The sequence below is a fragment of the Osmerus mordax genome, chromosome 16 (assembly GCF_038355195.1).
Source record: "Osmerus mordax isolate fOsmMor3 chromosome 16, fOsmMor3.pri, whole genome shotgun sequence".
Taxonomy (NCBI): domain Eukaryota; kingdom Metazoa; phylum Chordata; class Actinopteri; order Osmeriformes; family Osmeridae; genus Osmerus; species Osmerus mordax.
The window spans coordinates 5,783,091-5,799,326 of record NC_090065.1 but is presented as its reverse complement, the minus strand read 5'-3'; the positions used below and the strand labels follow the sequence as shown (position 1 = coordinate 5,799,326).

General features: G+C 42.4%; 1 protein-coding gene across 1 annotated transcript; it reads left to right on the top strand.

Moving 5' to 3' along the window:
• The first annotated feature begins 2,912 nt into the window (after positions 1-2,912).
• Positions 2,913-3,834, top strand: ptf1a (pancreas associated transcription factor 1a). The gene is made up of 2 exons (XM_067253895.1): positions 2,913-3,513; positions 3,632-3,834. Exons 1-2 carry the CDS (start codon positions 2,913-2,915, stop codon positions 3,832-3,834), a joined length of 804 nt encoding a protein of 267 aa, XP_067109996.1.
• The last annotated feature ends 12,402 nt before the right edge of the window (positions 3,835-16,236 follow it).

Genomic DNA, 16,236 nt, shown 5'->3' with positions numbered 1-16,236 from the left:
TGGACTATATTTAAGATATATTTCCACAACACGAATAACAACAGTGGACTATCTGAATCTAAGGAAATCATGCGAAACACTATGGTCCTCGTATGAATTGTAACACACCATGACCTTCGCGGTAAGACGTCTCATTTATTATGTCCACCATTCTACCGTCTGCTCCGAAGAACCAAGTGTTGCTATTCCCATGCCAGCGCTCGCTCTGCAGCGTCCCCTGGCATAGAGATATGTCACACATCTGAATTGATCGTGTGACGCTGTTGGTCACGGTCTTGTCTATTGGAATCGGTGAAAGGGTTCGCCTGCTTAACAACCGGCCATTCGCAGACGACAGGTACCAGCCCAATACTCGGTCCGGTATACGAAACGATCAAGTCATAAGTTTATTTTTTGGTTTAATCAATCAGTCAATCAATGCATCAGGCAATAAATCAAACATAGTTCATTATAATTTTAAATAAACGGCAGGCCAAATTTATTGCACAAAATGTTAATGTAAAAGTTAGGCAATTCCCCAAAGCACGCACACACAGTGGAGGGGGAGACGCAAGCTGCATGCTCATTTATTACTGGACAAGTCACATTGACTGGAGAGAAGCGCAAGTGGTGTTCTTCCCACGACTGTGCCCCATGTTGCAGCTTGCGGCGAGGTGCAATAGTCCCTGTATTACAAGTCTTTGTTTTCTCCTTCAGCTAACAAAGTGACCCCCTCCATCTCGATTTGAATAGGAGAGAATACGGGCTTGCCTAAAGAGACCGACCAGTCGGTAGTTCAGGTACCGGCGTAATTTGTTGTGAGGTGTTTGACAAACGGCCTCTCAGGCCACCACTGTGATGCCGGGGAGCCTTTCTCCAGATACCAGTCTGCCCATAATAAACCCGTTCTTGCAGTCAAGAGTGGCCTGCCGCCTCATTGTTGGTTTATTTATTTACGTTGGTTACGTGCCCACAATTGATTTAAGGGCTAGAAGTTAGATACGTTTTGTTGCAGGACACTTTATTTCAGACGGACTTCAGTTTGTATTTCTTTAAGCAAATTGTCTTTCATTAACTCCACATGAAAGATACTGTAAGGGTGTCGCTCCCATATTATTCTTTAATTTATTTTTGACCATTGAGGTAAACAGACTACGTTTTCCTTTAACGGAGAACAATGCTTCATGGACATTGGTGCATGAAACAAGCCACCAATGTTGTCCAAAATAGCCTATAGGTCTATGCGCCACAATGCCTGTTGAAGCAACAATGCCTTTAACAGTTAAAAAACGTATTATTTCACTGAAATCAAAGCATTTATTTTCCCTTTACAAATAAAAAGCCAAATGTCCCTCGTCCCTAGTTTTGTCATACACATTGAAAATGTTATGGTTTACGGAGCTGATTATGAGGATGTTCTGTTGTCAGTTGTTGTTTCAATTACAATTGTATGTACCTAAGAGCGTCGACTATATGTTGTTATTGATGAGCGAGAAACACCCGCGCTTTGTCAGTGAAGTGGTCTCTTACTCTCTTTTTTTATTTCTCGTTGAGTGAATATAACAGAGTGTCCACATGTGTTGCTCGGCGGTCGGGCGACGTAAGGCCGATGATTGATGAACACATCATTATTTCCCTCTTGTCTATCTCCAAGATGACGTGTCATTTCTATGACATTGTTCACAACCCACTGCTTGCTCTGTGGTGTATGGGCCTATACGAATTAGTGGACAGACTAGTAGTGCATGGTGGCCTCATAATTAAGTTCTCAATGGAGAGGTCCACGAAGGGGGCTGCAGGCACGAGTGGTCGGTATTGAAAGGATCAGGTACCTGTTTTAAGATGTGTCTTTAGAAGGTGACAGGTTTCTAAAATATTGTGTATATGCCTCTTAAACTATCGTGTTTTGTTCACTTAAAAAGGTATCGTCATGGGCTACACGGACGACTCAGAGGGCATGAACACAAAAAAGAAAAAAGCCCTTGAAAACCCTCTCCAAAGCCACATAATGCATCGAAGATCTTGATGAATCTTGGAATAGGCCTACAATACAAATAGCCTATAGTAGCCTACATTCATTAGGGAGAATGTCAACTCATAAATTGTTGAAATATTTTAGTCAGTCAACAAAACAAGCAACAACTATTGTCACACGATAAAAGTAACCTATAATATAAATTAGGTTACGATAAATTAACACAAAGGCCTGCATTGGATCTGGATCCTGTTGTATCTTTCCATTCAATCAAACTGCACGCTGCTCGTTAATACGGGTGCTTGCTATGCAAGCACAAATGGAAGACAAGATGCTTCAATGTGATGTCATCCCTCATATGTTGATGCAGGGGCAGCCTTATGCGTTGACTCTTGTGTTGAATATTCAGGTTAAGGTTTAGGGCGACCTAAAACACAGTAGCCTTGGCTATGACGTCTTAGGACACAGAGCAGGCTTCACGAGAGAGTTCATATGATTAAAGTGCACAATAACACTAAAACAATGTTGAATATTTAGGCTCCAACACATTTATAAAATAAAAAAACGACAAAGTAGGCAAATTGCGTACAGAAATAATGGTGTAAATGATGTGTGCAGTTATATTTTGCCTAAAGGATCCCAATTTCACACTTGTAAATATTGTGTTGGCAGTTTAGTCCCATGCTGTTTTCCTATAGCACAGGAGCAGTGGGTAGATGCCGACAAGGGGGGCGTGGTGGTACGGGATTATCTTTGGAGGTGCACCCTCTTTGAGAGCCTGCAGTGTACACTTGTCGCTGATTGGTTGGCGTTCCTGGTTAATGGCACGCGACTATGGATGTAGTTATAAAGAGTCCTCGCGTGCCATACTTCAGTTGAACTAACACTTGACCATCCAAAAGACAGCGCAACAAGCAAACTCGCTGTTACTGGGCAACACGAAAAGACAACTACAAAAATGGACACTGTCTTGGATCCGTTTACCGGGCTGGACTCCTTTTCCTCCCCTTACTTTGACGACGACGAGTTCTTTACAGATCAGTCCTCCAGAGACCACTTGGACACAGACGAGTTTTTAGATGACGATGTCGACTTTCTCACCAGTCATTTCCAAGATTACTACAAGGACAGCAGGACAACGCATGACGGGGACTATTGTGACATTGGCAACTTTTCCTTCTCGTCCTCATCTTCTACATTCTCGTATGGTTGCGCAGACAGCACTTCGGAACTCTCGCCCCAAATGGACGGAGAGGCCCCGCTCCTGAAGAGGCGCAGGCGCATGAGATCTGATATGGAAATGCAACAGTTGCGGCATGCTGCCAACGTGAGGGAGCGACGGAGGATGCAGTCCATCAACGATGCCTTCGAAGGGCTCCGGTCACACATACCGACCCTGCCATATGAGAAGAGGCTCTCCAAAGTTGACACTCTGCGTCTTGCCATTGGCTACATTAACTTCCTCGCGGAGCTCGTGCAGTCTGACATGCCCATCCGTAACTCCAACAATGACGCACTGAGCCAACCCAAAAAAGTAATCATATGCCACAGAGGAACAAGTAAGTACAATTTACCTGACGATGATAATGATGATCACGGCGACGACGTAGTGGGTTCAGTAACACTATATTTGTGTACTTTAATTAATCGTTGTTTTATCGTTTTTCTCCCTGCCAGGATCTCCATCTCCAAGTGACCCTGACTATGGTCTGCCTCCCCTCGCGGGACACTCGCTGTCATGGACAGACGAGAAGCAGCTGAAAGATCAGAATATCATCAGAACAGCTAAAGTGTGGACCCCAGAAGACCCACGAAAACTCCACAGCAAATCGTCTTTGAAAAATATTGAAAACGAACCTCCATTCAGTTTAATAGCCTAAATGTTATACTTTCATACACACACATTGTAAATGTGAATTTAAGTTATCCATATAAATGGATCCATGCAATGCTACGTATGTTGGTGCTATGTATCTCGTTTAAATTGCTGTACATATTTATACGTTTTTTTAATTCAGGCAACTGGCAATCATGTAGCAATAATGTATTTAAATGTTTTATGATTACATAATATATTTGTATTTAATGTTGATTAATAGGCTGTTGCAAGAACCAAAACATTTTTATATTGAGTTGTAAGATAATTTATATTTATATGCAATCTGCAAATAAATGCTCTTAATTATGAATACACGTTGATTGATGGACCCCTCCCCGCCCCCTCTTTCTCTCCTCCTCCTCTTCCACGTACACGTAGGCTATACACAGACACAAACAATCACTGAAAGGACTAAAATTATTTGTAATTATATAAGCAATCATAAATACATTACTAATACATTACACAAATAAAAAAAAATCAGGATCTATACAACTTCCTATACGAAACACTGTTGTTTATGACAGTTATGTCATGATTTAACTCAAAGGCTTAATTAGCCTATAGTACTTCATTTCTAAGTAGGCCTATGAGTATAGGGCTTGTTGGCTAATACAGGGAATACGGCAGGCTTTCGGCTGTCTATAATATTGCTTATCAAATCTTAAACTATGTACGTAATGCTTAATTTAATTAATTTAATCAAACATAAAAACGTATCAGACGAGGAAATATGTGTTAAAACCATAGATCATGTCGCCACGTAGCCTACTTAGTACAATTGGGGAACACTGTTTAAGGGGGCATGGCTAGAAACTGCTTGTCCTGCCAGGTGCTAATGGCCAGAATTTTCCCGTGGTAGCGGCATCCTTCCAACACAATCCCATGCCACGTTTACGTCAGGCTGATCCCAGTTTATGTGGAGGTAGCCCACATATATGCGATTGCCCAAACTCGCACACAGTCATAGAACTCGGAGCATTTTGCATTGCAACTTTTGGATTGCTGAGCAACATTTCAACGTGCTACAGTAAGGTATATAGGCTATTTTTTACCCTAGCATGTTGGATTATATTTCTAATTAGATTATGGTTTCTACTGTTGATCATTTGTCATTAGCAATGATATTAGCCTAACAAAAACATAAATTATAATAACACCAATTAATCTTGGCTATTAATAATGCTGCTGATAGTCATTATCTTACTTGGATAAATTACAACTTATTTTGTCATTATGGCACATTACATGTGTTTTTAACCTTCTTTTCATCATTTGTAAGGAGTTGATTTCTAATTTGATCTGCAGCTCAAAGGTTGAAGTGTTTCGTTGGTGTAGGTTATTTTTGCACCTCTAATTTCATCTCGCTGGTATCATCGCCTCATTACCGTTGCAGTTATCCGCCTTCTAGACACGACTCTGGAGAGCATGTAATCCGATTACATTCATTATGAAGTCAAATGTTAGCAAGTCAACCGAAATATAATAAAGAACCTAAGTCTTGTACGGGTTTCGTTCATATAGGGCAACATTTCAATTGAATTTAGTGAAGTTGCAAAGGACAATAAAACAACAGTAGCATCATTGTTTACTTTGCACCTCTTGCTATTGAGAGATAGCGCTTTTTGTGTGCAAGCACAGCACAAAACCCCTCAAAACTTCCTTTGGTGCAACACCAATCAAGCGGAAGGGACATGCTTAAACAGTGAAACGCTCGGGTCTCTTGTCACTCTATTCGGTCTTGGCAAGGCATTAAAGAACACCATTTACAGTCTGACAGGTTTTATTCCTTTTCTAAGTCCGCCTAAACCATTGGAGAACCATGCCAAGCTCCGGTTTGGTTCAGCATAATTTGGCGCAGCTGAAAGCGGCGTAAATTCACCACGTTTGGAGATCTCTGGCTACCTGTTGCAGACTGTCGAAGGTGCTTTGGTATGCGCGCAAGGAGAATTATGGTCAGATAATGTGTCAGGAGGATTAGTTAACAAACAGCCAGGCATACTTTATAAACTACAGTATACTACACATCCCTAGGTGGATATCATCGAATAAGAAAATGTCTGTCCACATGAATATATTTGGTAATCATTGACTTGAGTCTTGTTAATTTCATAAAACGTTATTGTTGTATTTGATTTCACATTTGAAAAGAAACATGAAAAATATTTTTTTAACACAATTATAGGGCAAAACGGTTCAAATGTGCTTAAAAATCAACAGTAAAATACGTTGCATCAGTCCGCAATAGCCTATACTTCTTTTGAAGCAGTAATAGAATAATTAATAATAGGCCTATAAAAGCAACATACTTTTTCCACAAACATTGACTTCAAGTTGTATGCCCAATGACGAGTGTATAAGACATATGCAAATATTATTCAATTATCCTAAATAACCGAAAGTATAATAATAGTCTCCAATCGTTTTAATGCTATAAGATCCGTATTGAGCTTATGGTAAAAACACTGGGAAGGACGCCTAACAAGATTCTCATAAGCTGCAAATCTGCTAATACTTGGATTATCGCGCTTTAAAATATGGACCCCAGAGTCTGTAAATCCCCTGAACTCCCGCGTTATTTTCATTAAGCTATCCCCACGGTGGCATCGGGGTACCAGCTGCGAGGTTGAACAAACACCAGTTGAATCTGCCCGACTATGTCAACGTCCTTGGGCAAATCACCCGCACACCAAGCGCCGAGACGTCCACTTGGAGAGTTATATCTCGAAGTTTGCGCAAATAACAGGGGTTATACCACAACGATTGTCTTTTTTGAATGTTAGTTAAGCGTGGCTAGCCAACAGGTGTTAGGATTTGGCCCACAGAGAAGGGTAGCAGAGACCATGGAAGAAGGGAGTGCAAGGCTGCCAGAAACGCTTACTCGCTGTCCAGGCGCCTCGCCTTTACACGGCGTGGAGGCGCCTCACAATCCAAATGATATCTTTATTGCTACTCCCGTGTCCTGGGCTGTAACATATCCATCCCCGTCGAGGTTCTCTGGGTTGCACCTGGTCTAAACTTGTTCTTTTTGTGCCTGGAGTCCTGGACAGCAGCTGCTTAAAACAAGCAAAGAGAGAGGCCCTTACAGTGTCTCCAAGACGTTTTGGCACGGCTTTCTCGTCTTTAATGTTCCATTAACCATTGTCTTTATACAATATGGGAACTGTAAAGCAAGACTTTTTGTTATAATAAAACACATTTTCAATGATACACCCGGTTGAATGCTCTGATACGAGCCAGCCAAACATTCAATCTCGTTTTGTTTCTCCGCAGGCAATTAGACCATAGTCTTTTGCTGCGTCTTGATAAGCCAATTAAATTTATGTCTGCAAATTTTTCAAGTAGAGAAAGAACATGGTGCTGGGTCCTTGGGACATTGATTTTCTTTCCATCACCTGGCTTTCTCGGCTTTATTTACTGGGGGAAATGTCAACTGTTTGATGGTACATGTAGTACCATACGAGCTCTCACCATCCGGCCCCCGTTGTTTTATCTGGCTAATAACTCATTACCGGGAATTGACAAACCCACCATTGCATTTGCCTTGTGTCTCCCATATTTTGATCCGTAAGATTAAGCAGATGTTACGATTGAAACCTGAAAGCTCTAGGGCTACTCCTGTGTGAAAGAGAAAAGCGAAGTCCATGCTCAGTGAACAAAGAACCCGGGAGATCTTCAGAAAAACATTTACGACCAATAAACAGACTTCAACCTGCTCTATTTCAACCATTGTGTTGTTTGTGAATAATTAATGTTAATAGGAACAGGTTTGTGTACTCTCAATGCCAAGGCCACAGGTGCGTGGTGACAGCATGAATGACGTGCCAGATTTTTGCCAAACTCGAGGGCCCTTCTCGAGGGCCTTCAAGCTGATAGAAAATATTGTCATTTATTTAATTCACAGCATTACTTTCACTGAGGACAAAGAAGGATGATGAAAAGCTTATGCTGCAATCAAACACGACATGGTGGTCGCTTTGCTTCCTGAGAGAATGGGAGAGTCAATGCCCAGGCGCGCTATGGTTTGTGCGCAAGTACTCCATCTAAATCAAATAAAGGACCCTTTCCAACTTTTAAAAGACCGCGTTTTACCTTTATTAAAGCCTCGACGGCTGTATCCATTAAGCATATGGTGCTAAGGCACTAGTCTTTTGTACTCTAAACCCCTTCAGATGGTAACTTGTGTGCTTCTCAACTTGTGTGCCTCTCAATAGCCGAACTTGATCTGAGGCAACAAGTGTACCGAGGCGCGCGCGCAAAATGTTATACAGTTTGTTTTTTGCTTTGTTTTTTACCCCAAAAAAGCATTGTGGCTCACTTTAAACAATAGCTGTTAATACAGAAAATACAATAGTAACTGTGGTTCACAATGTTTATGTATAAAATATTAAATTCGTGTGCTAAACTTGTTAAGACAGTTAATCCAAAACGAGTGTCCTTTTTGCGCATGATCTAACTTCGGTTATCTATGTGGATGGATATATGGACAGGACCCGTGTGCGCATGGGTCTCATCTCTATTCTTTCCTCTCCAAAATGCATCAAGAAATTCTTTAAATAAAAAAAGATTAGGAAAAGTATTTTAAAAGTTTTAGTTTGTTCAATTTTGGTCATTACGAAAACTGAATCGGATACTATTATGTTCCTATCGGAGAAAGTTGATAATAGTTTGTTGTCGAAATTTAGAGTGTGTCAACGGGAGAGGGAAATAAAACAATTGTTCCGAGTTTGTAAAACTGAAATCAAGAACAAGCTTCTTATGGATGCTTTGAGTAGCCATAAAGAGTGGGAGCATTGCGGGGTAAACGGGGTTCATTGTCTCGAGTGCGCCTTCATCATTAAGATGTTTGAGACAATAAATAGTCTTATAAAAGATTTGTATAATAATTGGTCTTGATAATTACATTTTTAGATATTAAAAATGGAAAAATACTTAAATTGTATATAATTTAGTAATCAACATTTGCAAACGCCGGATGTATCATTCTTTATTCAGCAGTTTATTGTGCATTTCATGAAATAGACCTAATAATAACACTAAAAGACTGCACGAGAGTTTATGAACAAGCTATTGCCCAAAAGGCTACAAAGATCTCAGCGTTTATAGCCTATAATTCAGCGGTTAAATTACAGATCTATGATAGCAATATATTACAAGCATGGGAGTGCTTTTTCCTCCAATAGTTGGACTATGACAGGGACATCTGGCTGGGACTTGGACCTGAAAACCCCCCCTTGGCGGGCCCAGCCCAGATACACTGACCTTTCCACGGGGGAACGGGAGATTAGCTTTTGACTGAATTAGCCATAAAGACGTCTTGCTATGATCATTGTTGGGCTGATATCGTGCTTAATATGAGAGGCATTGTGCACAGCTTTTGCATGCCCCAAATGAAATATTACAGTCCTTTTATTGGCTGTCGTTGAATGCGGACGGTGCGTTACGTTTGAGTAAACTACCAAAATGCAATGCTTTGATTACAAAACTTTGATTGTAATGAACTTACAACAATTATCGACAGTTTGCCAAGCAGCCTACAACTGACTCTTGTACAGCGAAGTGAAATAAATGAATACTATAAAGCCTGAAAAGCGTCCCATTATAATAACCTAAGTGATCTGACATTTTAATATCAAATCCACACTTTTTCATCACTGTATTTTGCGCCTCCTTGGTGGCCTGCGGGCTTCTCCTTCCTCTCATTGATGATTGATGTACTTTTATTTAGTCTACTTTTCTACCTTGCATCACCAAAGAAAAAAGTTCAACGAAAATGTGATAAATTACAAATATGCTAATTTCTTTCATCGCCGTTGTAAGTGTGTCTAGCTGAAAGTGAATAACGCCTTGCAGTCAGTCTGCGCGCGCTAGGGGAGCAAGGGACCCCAGGGCGTCGATCAAAGCGACCTATTCTCTTTCATCCCCGGTATTCTCTTCCAAACTATTTCGATACAATATGTTTCCCTGATGCACGTCATGTGCCGGGGACACAAAACTCGTTGCAATCCAGCTAAATGTGTCCAGCTTCTTTTGTTCTCCAAGATGGACTTCTGGAAAGTTTTTTTCCTCTTTTCTCCCTCAGTTGCCAGGATTCAGAAGTGTAAAAGCATGCATCATTTTTCACCACGTCCCGTTTTCATATTCACAAAAGGAAATCTATGAAACAGGCCCTTCACTTGTTCACTGGCTTGAACTTCACTGATGTCCGACTGATCTCTTTTCCTTTTCTAAGCACCACACAGCAGGGATGAATTTGCAAGACAAATGCAGCTGGGAGTCAAGTGGCACAAAACATTTCAGTTAGAAAGAATAAATTCAGCTTTATTTAAATACAAAATCGTTACATTCAAAAACAAAAGCTGTGGCATGACGTTTGTAATAATATATTTGTTAATATTTGGAAACTTAAATTGTGATTATGCCATTGAAGTTTGCTGCATATATCATCCACAATAATTACTTTACAAGTTAAGTATTAAGATAATATAATTAAATCTTTATCTCAACTAAATTACAATTAGTCCCTTGAAGCCATAATTGGAAACATAAAGGACTAAACTCTGATGCTGTTAAAAATAAGGTATAGCCTGTGCAGACCGACCATCTCATGGAAAGGGAAGGATTGAAGGTAGAGCGAGAGAGAAGGAGGGAGAGAGAGAGAAACAGAAAAAGAGAGAGAGAGAGATACAGAGCTGGTTGAAATGGCTGAGAGCCAGTAGGGCTGGGAATCTTTCCAGCCAAAAGTGACTGTGATTAACCTAGTACTGAGACTCACTGCAGGACACCAACACACCAGCTAACACTGTTTATCCAGCTTTTAATGAAACCAATTACTTTGTGAGTCACTCCCACAAAATGTCCCCTCTTCAGTTGTTTTACAACCCAAAGTAGGATGTGTGAAAGAGAAGACGGACATGCAGCACGAGAAAGCCCTCTGAGACCCTTTGCTGGGCTGTAACATATATCTAGCCCGTTTCTATGACAACATGGCATTACAGCCTAATTCAGTTTTACTCAATGCCTGACAAGGATGTTTAAGTGTCTTATTACGCTGAACTGTTGAAAATAACAAGACGTTAATGCAATAAACAGCTCATGTCTTTGGAGAGGGCGCTGTGGCACAGTCGAATGAATCGGTCATATCCAACAATCATCCCCTCTAGATGACAAGGAGCAGAAGAAGGATTGGGTAATTGATTATAAGCCTGTCGTCTGAAGCTATGAGGGCTGATGTGAACAGGGACAGATTGGGGCGGGGGGGGGAGTTGGGGGGCGTCAGTGTATGGGTTGGTTTCTCTGGGAGAAGCCCAAACACACCCTGGGAAAGTCAGAAAGAACGGTCTCCAATTCTTCTAGCCGCCTAACTGGTGCACCAGTAATCAGGCCATGACGAACATGCAAACGAGGTGACTGTACAGTAGATTAAGCCTTTTGGGAGAGTGAAATAAATAGACTGGAGCCAAATGTGTACATTTGTAAAGAGAGAGAAAAAAAACAGAATAAATGGTTGTTTTTGACCCTCTCATTATCCCCAAGTAGAAACGTAACAGCCCAGACCGAATCACACGTCCTCAATCCTCATTGTGATGTGGCAACGTTGCTATTGATGGTTTCTCCAAAGGCCTGGCATTCCTCTGGTTTTGTGCGGTACGAGGCAATGCATGCATGAAGCTATAGAGGTTCCACAGAACTCTCCACTCGGCTGGCTAACAGTCAGTGAGCTTTTCTCTATTCAGGCATTATGCTACCTGTTCAAGCTAAACTCATTCAGTTTATTCATGATGGTAAATGAATGGCAGTTTGTTTGATGCCAATTCATCAAGATAAATGCGGTTTTCGTAACAAACATGACTGTTGTGGGACTTGTTGTTTCCCTGGCTAAACTAAACTAAAGCATGCACAGAAAATCAAGAATAAAACTAAGAGAGGAAGGACAGTAAATATCTTTCTCTCTCATCTGTATATATTGGTATAGCACTTCAATTGTATGACACAAAGCACTTGAGGAGTGAGACAGATATGTGTGTGTGTTTAATTGAGTCTACTGAGGGGATGGTTTTACTTGAAGGGGACGTTGACAGCGGAGGTAAGGGAGGACGTCTGTCTGGCCAGGGATGAAGGATGAGGAAGAGGAAGGATCCCAGCCAGCTCTTCCTCCCCACCATCATCATCATCATCATCATCACCTGACTCCAGCTGGGACTCTGCAGGGACAGCAACACAGCAGATGAATGGTTGTGTCGTGTTCGCTGTTTAATATAACCAAGTGGATTTGAATAGTACGTTCGTGGACGACAATGTGATCACCGCATCAACATTATAGTGTCTGTTCCCCGGACTCCTGACTCTGGAAACTGTGTGGGTCTACCTGTGGTTAAAACCATGTTTTACAAATGCCTTTCAGTGGTTTAAATGGAGAAAAAATTTTCTGCACAAACTCAATACTGGCTGGAAATGGGAAATCAAGTACATGCCTAATGTGTTTCTGAATGTGAATGTTTGTTAATAATTATGATTTGATTAAAGAGTAAACTTAACAAACAATACATGGACTTGTTTCCTTCATACATTCTAATGAAATCAGAAAGGACATGATTACTATAAGTGCATTCATAGACATGTTATCTTTTCTTACAAAGATCAAAGTCTTAACAAGGCCCTTCTGTATCCCCGCCCCTCCACAACGTGTAAGCTAGTTGATGATTTGTGGATTAGAAAAGCAGTGGTTTCACCATCTCAAGTCATCTTTTTGTTTCCAATCAAGTGAATGTGGGGACTGCCCATGGGAGGGGCGACATGACATTTCCCCGGCTGATTCTAAACAGGTCACGGACGCTGCATAGACCCCAAGGCGGTGGGAGGGGGAACCTCACCAAAGCGTGTAACTGAATCAAACCAGTGGTTACCCCCTTTCAGCAGTGTAGGAATGGCCTCAACAATACCCTTCACATCCCATCCCACCAAAGAGGACATGGGCCTTATAGGGACACTGGCTAGCTGACTGGATGCAAGGCTTTTTATCACTGAGGAGGCCTGGCCTGGGATTCCAAATAAAGCACTTTGGGGATCTCTCTCAGTATTTTGTTTGTTTTGCTTGATTCGTATATTTTTTTTTGGGGGGGGGGGGGGGGGGGGGGGGGGGGGGCGGGATTGTCAGTAGACATTTAGATATGAAAAATGTGGCTTGTGTTGGGACTTGAGAAATGTGCTGGAGAGAAAAGGGCTGGAGAATGGAGGCCTGAGTGGCGAGCTGCCCTCACACTGACCTGGGGCTTTCAGCGGGCTTGAACACATCACATATCCCATTGTTGGAGGTGATTAATTGAGAGTGATAACTTACCATGAACAGAGATTGTTATAGTGCTTTAATGCGGTAGGCCTGGGTTTGGAAACGCCCTATTCACGTAGCTTTGTACTCAAGCATATGGGCCCAGACGTATTCACACACAAAGACGAGCAAGATTTATCACGCTTGTATGTCCTGCTAACAACGTTTTCTTCCTACTAAGATATTTCGATAGCAGTAAAGAGTTTGAAACCTGCAGATTCACACATTGAAAGGTAAGAGTACTGAAAAATGAATCAGATTATAATATAGTGATGTCTTAACTGTCAGCGTTGCATGGTGTCAATAGAGAATGTTAAATCTCTTGCAAAAACATTGTTCTCTGAAGGGACAGTCCACCACCCTCCACATCTCTCCCCTTGGCCTTCCCCGAGGGTCCGGGCCATTCCGGGAAAGCGACACAGAGGAGCAAAAGTGCGTAGCCCCTCAGCCCAGCGCCAGCATCATTCACACCACCTCAGATTACTGACCCGCAGAAGCAACCCTAACCTGCCGTGTGACTAAACCAGTTTACACAGGCTTTTTTTTTTTACAAGTGTCAAGACCCACGCCGGCCACACTGCCTTATCACCAAAGTGGGGGCGGGCCAAGGCAGGGGTCACTGCCCAGGGCCCACTCGGACCCCAGTAAAGACCAGTGGCTTTCAACTCTGTCACCTTCCACCACGCAGCCTGTCAACCATGTTGACTTTGACTTGATTGCACCCGAGGCCCTTTGGACCCCTTCACACAACACACAAAGCTGCGTCCTTGTCAGCCAACGGACAGAGGCCAGTTACCAAACCTCCCACACCTTAGAGAGATATGAAACAAATAACTCTGCATGGCCAATTATCAAAAACGACAGGATGAACTCATAGCGTCCACCATTAAGATCAGAGGCCTCGTGACATATTACGATGCCTTGGTGAAGCTACTCCCAAGGATAAGAGACAGGGGCTGTCTATACTCTCTCTCTCTCTCTCTCTCTCTCTCTCTAACATCAGAGCAGTGTCCAGACAGACAGTTTCCTACTAAGCCTCCTTGTCTGTGGTTACGGGCTTGTTGACACATTTGAGGAGGACAGTAACGTAGCCAGGCAGACTAATTGGTCAGCTACTGTGCACCGGATAGTTCTGTCTGACTCTGTGAGCATCTATATTGACAGAGAGAATTAAGTCTCCTACTTATCTGGCCGCGCCTCATCATGTCTGCTAAGCTCATTAGCACAGATCCCAATTATCAGAAAGTCAATAGATGTCAAATACACAGAGATTAAAGGGAGCTTAGCATCTTTAGCCAGGTTGATCTCTGCTTCATCAGTGATTACACCTGATGTTTACAAATGTTTCAAACAAAGGAGTCTGTTAGCAGGACCATCCCAAAGGCTCCTATGAGTCTGCATAATTCTTATAATTATGACAACAATGGATCTTTAATCTCCAGTGCCTGGCAACAGAAAAGACAACTACATACCGCTTTAGTAGTATCCAGACTTTTTAAACAATACAGTGTATGTTCAGAAATGATATACAGTATGATGTATAGTATAGATTTTCAGTAAGATAACCAGTAGGTTGCATGATGTAGTCTCTGGTCTGGATTCAGGGAGGGTTAGGGAACAGCTTGCCTGAACAGGAGAGTGCATTAGTTCCTCTCCTCCCATCTGGCACGACCATGTCCCTCCTCTGACTGGTACAGTTCCTCTTATGGTGACCTCCAGCTCCGATGTTTGGCTAACACATACAGTACAAACAGACACATATACATACAGACACACAGCACAACCCCCCCCCAACACACAGAGGGGGGAGGGGGGATTTGGTTGAGGAATCTTTCTATAAGATGAAAGCATAGCTACAGTGGTCTATCATATTCTCCTGTGGTACTGACCAGGGGCGTGCCTGTGGTATAACCAGGAATTTTGAACCCATTGCTGTATCCACCGGTACTCTGGTGATAAACAGGAGTGTCCATCTGTAACAGAAAACGTACACCGTGAGACCAGCTTGGACTTCATGCATTAATTCAAGAGTGAAGCAAGATAACCAAGACTTAACTGTTCCCTTAGTTAACAAAGCACGCCATGCTGCTAGTATATGACATTGAACGTTTCAATCCCAAACATGAGGGGCGCTTGTGTGATGTGTGTAGCACAGCACTGCTACTATTCAGCATCCTGGCCAGCAGCAGACGGGTTCTTAAAGGAGATGTTTAGCTTTCTTTCATCCTCATTGTTTCATTGATGGTTGACATATCCTGAACAACCATGAGTGGAAGAAACCACAAAAACACCGGGGCCAAAGGCTATGAATATTCATGAGCAGCGACACCAATGGAGGGCCTTGATGAGAGGCTTAATGATGCTGCACCTGTTGAACTCTGATCTGTTGGCTATAGTCTCTGGAGAACAACACGTTCAGGGCTAGTTTTACGAAGACCGGCGAGGAGTGTGTTTGAGTGCGTGTGTGTATCTGTGTGTGCACGATATGTTAAAGGTTTCAGTTTAGGTTGGTGGCTGAGCCAAACAAACTTCTGTCCTAAATTGATTTCCAATAGGTCCCTTAGCACCGGTTAGAAGCCTCTTCTTTCCACTCTGCTTTTCATACCATCACAGTAGCAGTACACACATCCGTTTAAAGAGTTTTGGATGTATTTAAATGCTTTAGAAGTGCTCCATTAAGTCCTCCTAGCACAACGGATGGGTTGGGTTTGAAAGGTTTGGGGCCAAGATGAATTAAGGTTCAAACTGAAACCTTCATATAACTCTGCCAGAGCCTCCATGTTCTGCCTACACACCTACCTTCCTCCCTCCATTTACGCTCTCCTTCCCATCCGCTCCCTCCCCCATGAGCGCTCTCCCTCCCCCCTCACCGTGTACGTGACAGAGGCGTGCTGGAGCTGGGCTGCCTGGCGCTGCAGTGTCTGCCTGAGGAACATCTCATCCTTGATGGCGTGGAAACTAGTAGACAGGAGGCCAGAGCATGCCACTGTGAGAGTCCAATCAGAACGGAAATTGTCTTCGATTGATGAAAAAAAAAAAAGAGAAGTAGGTAATACTATACCTCCGATTCAGAAC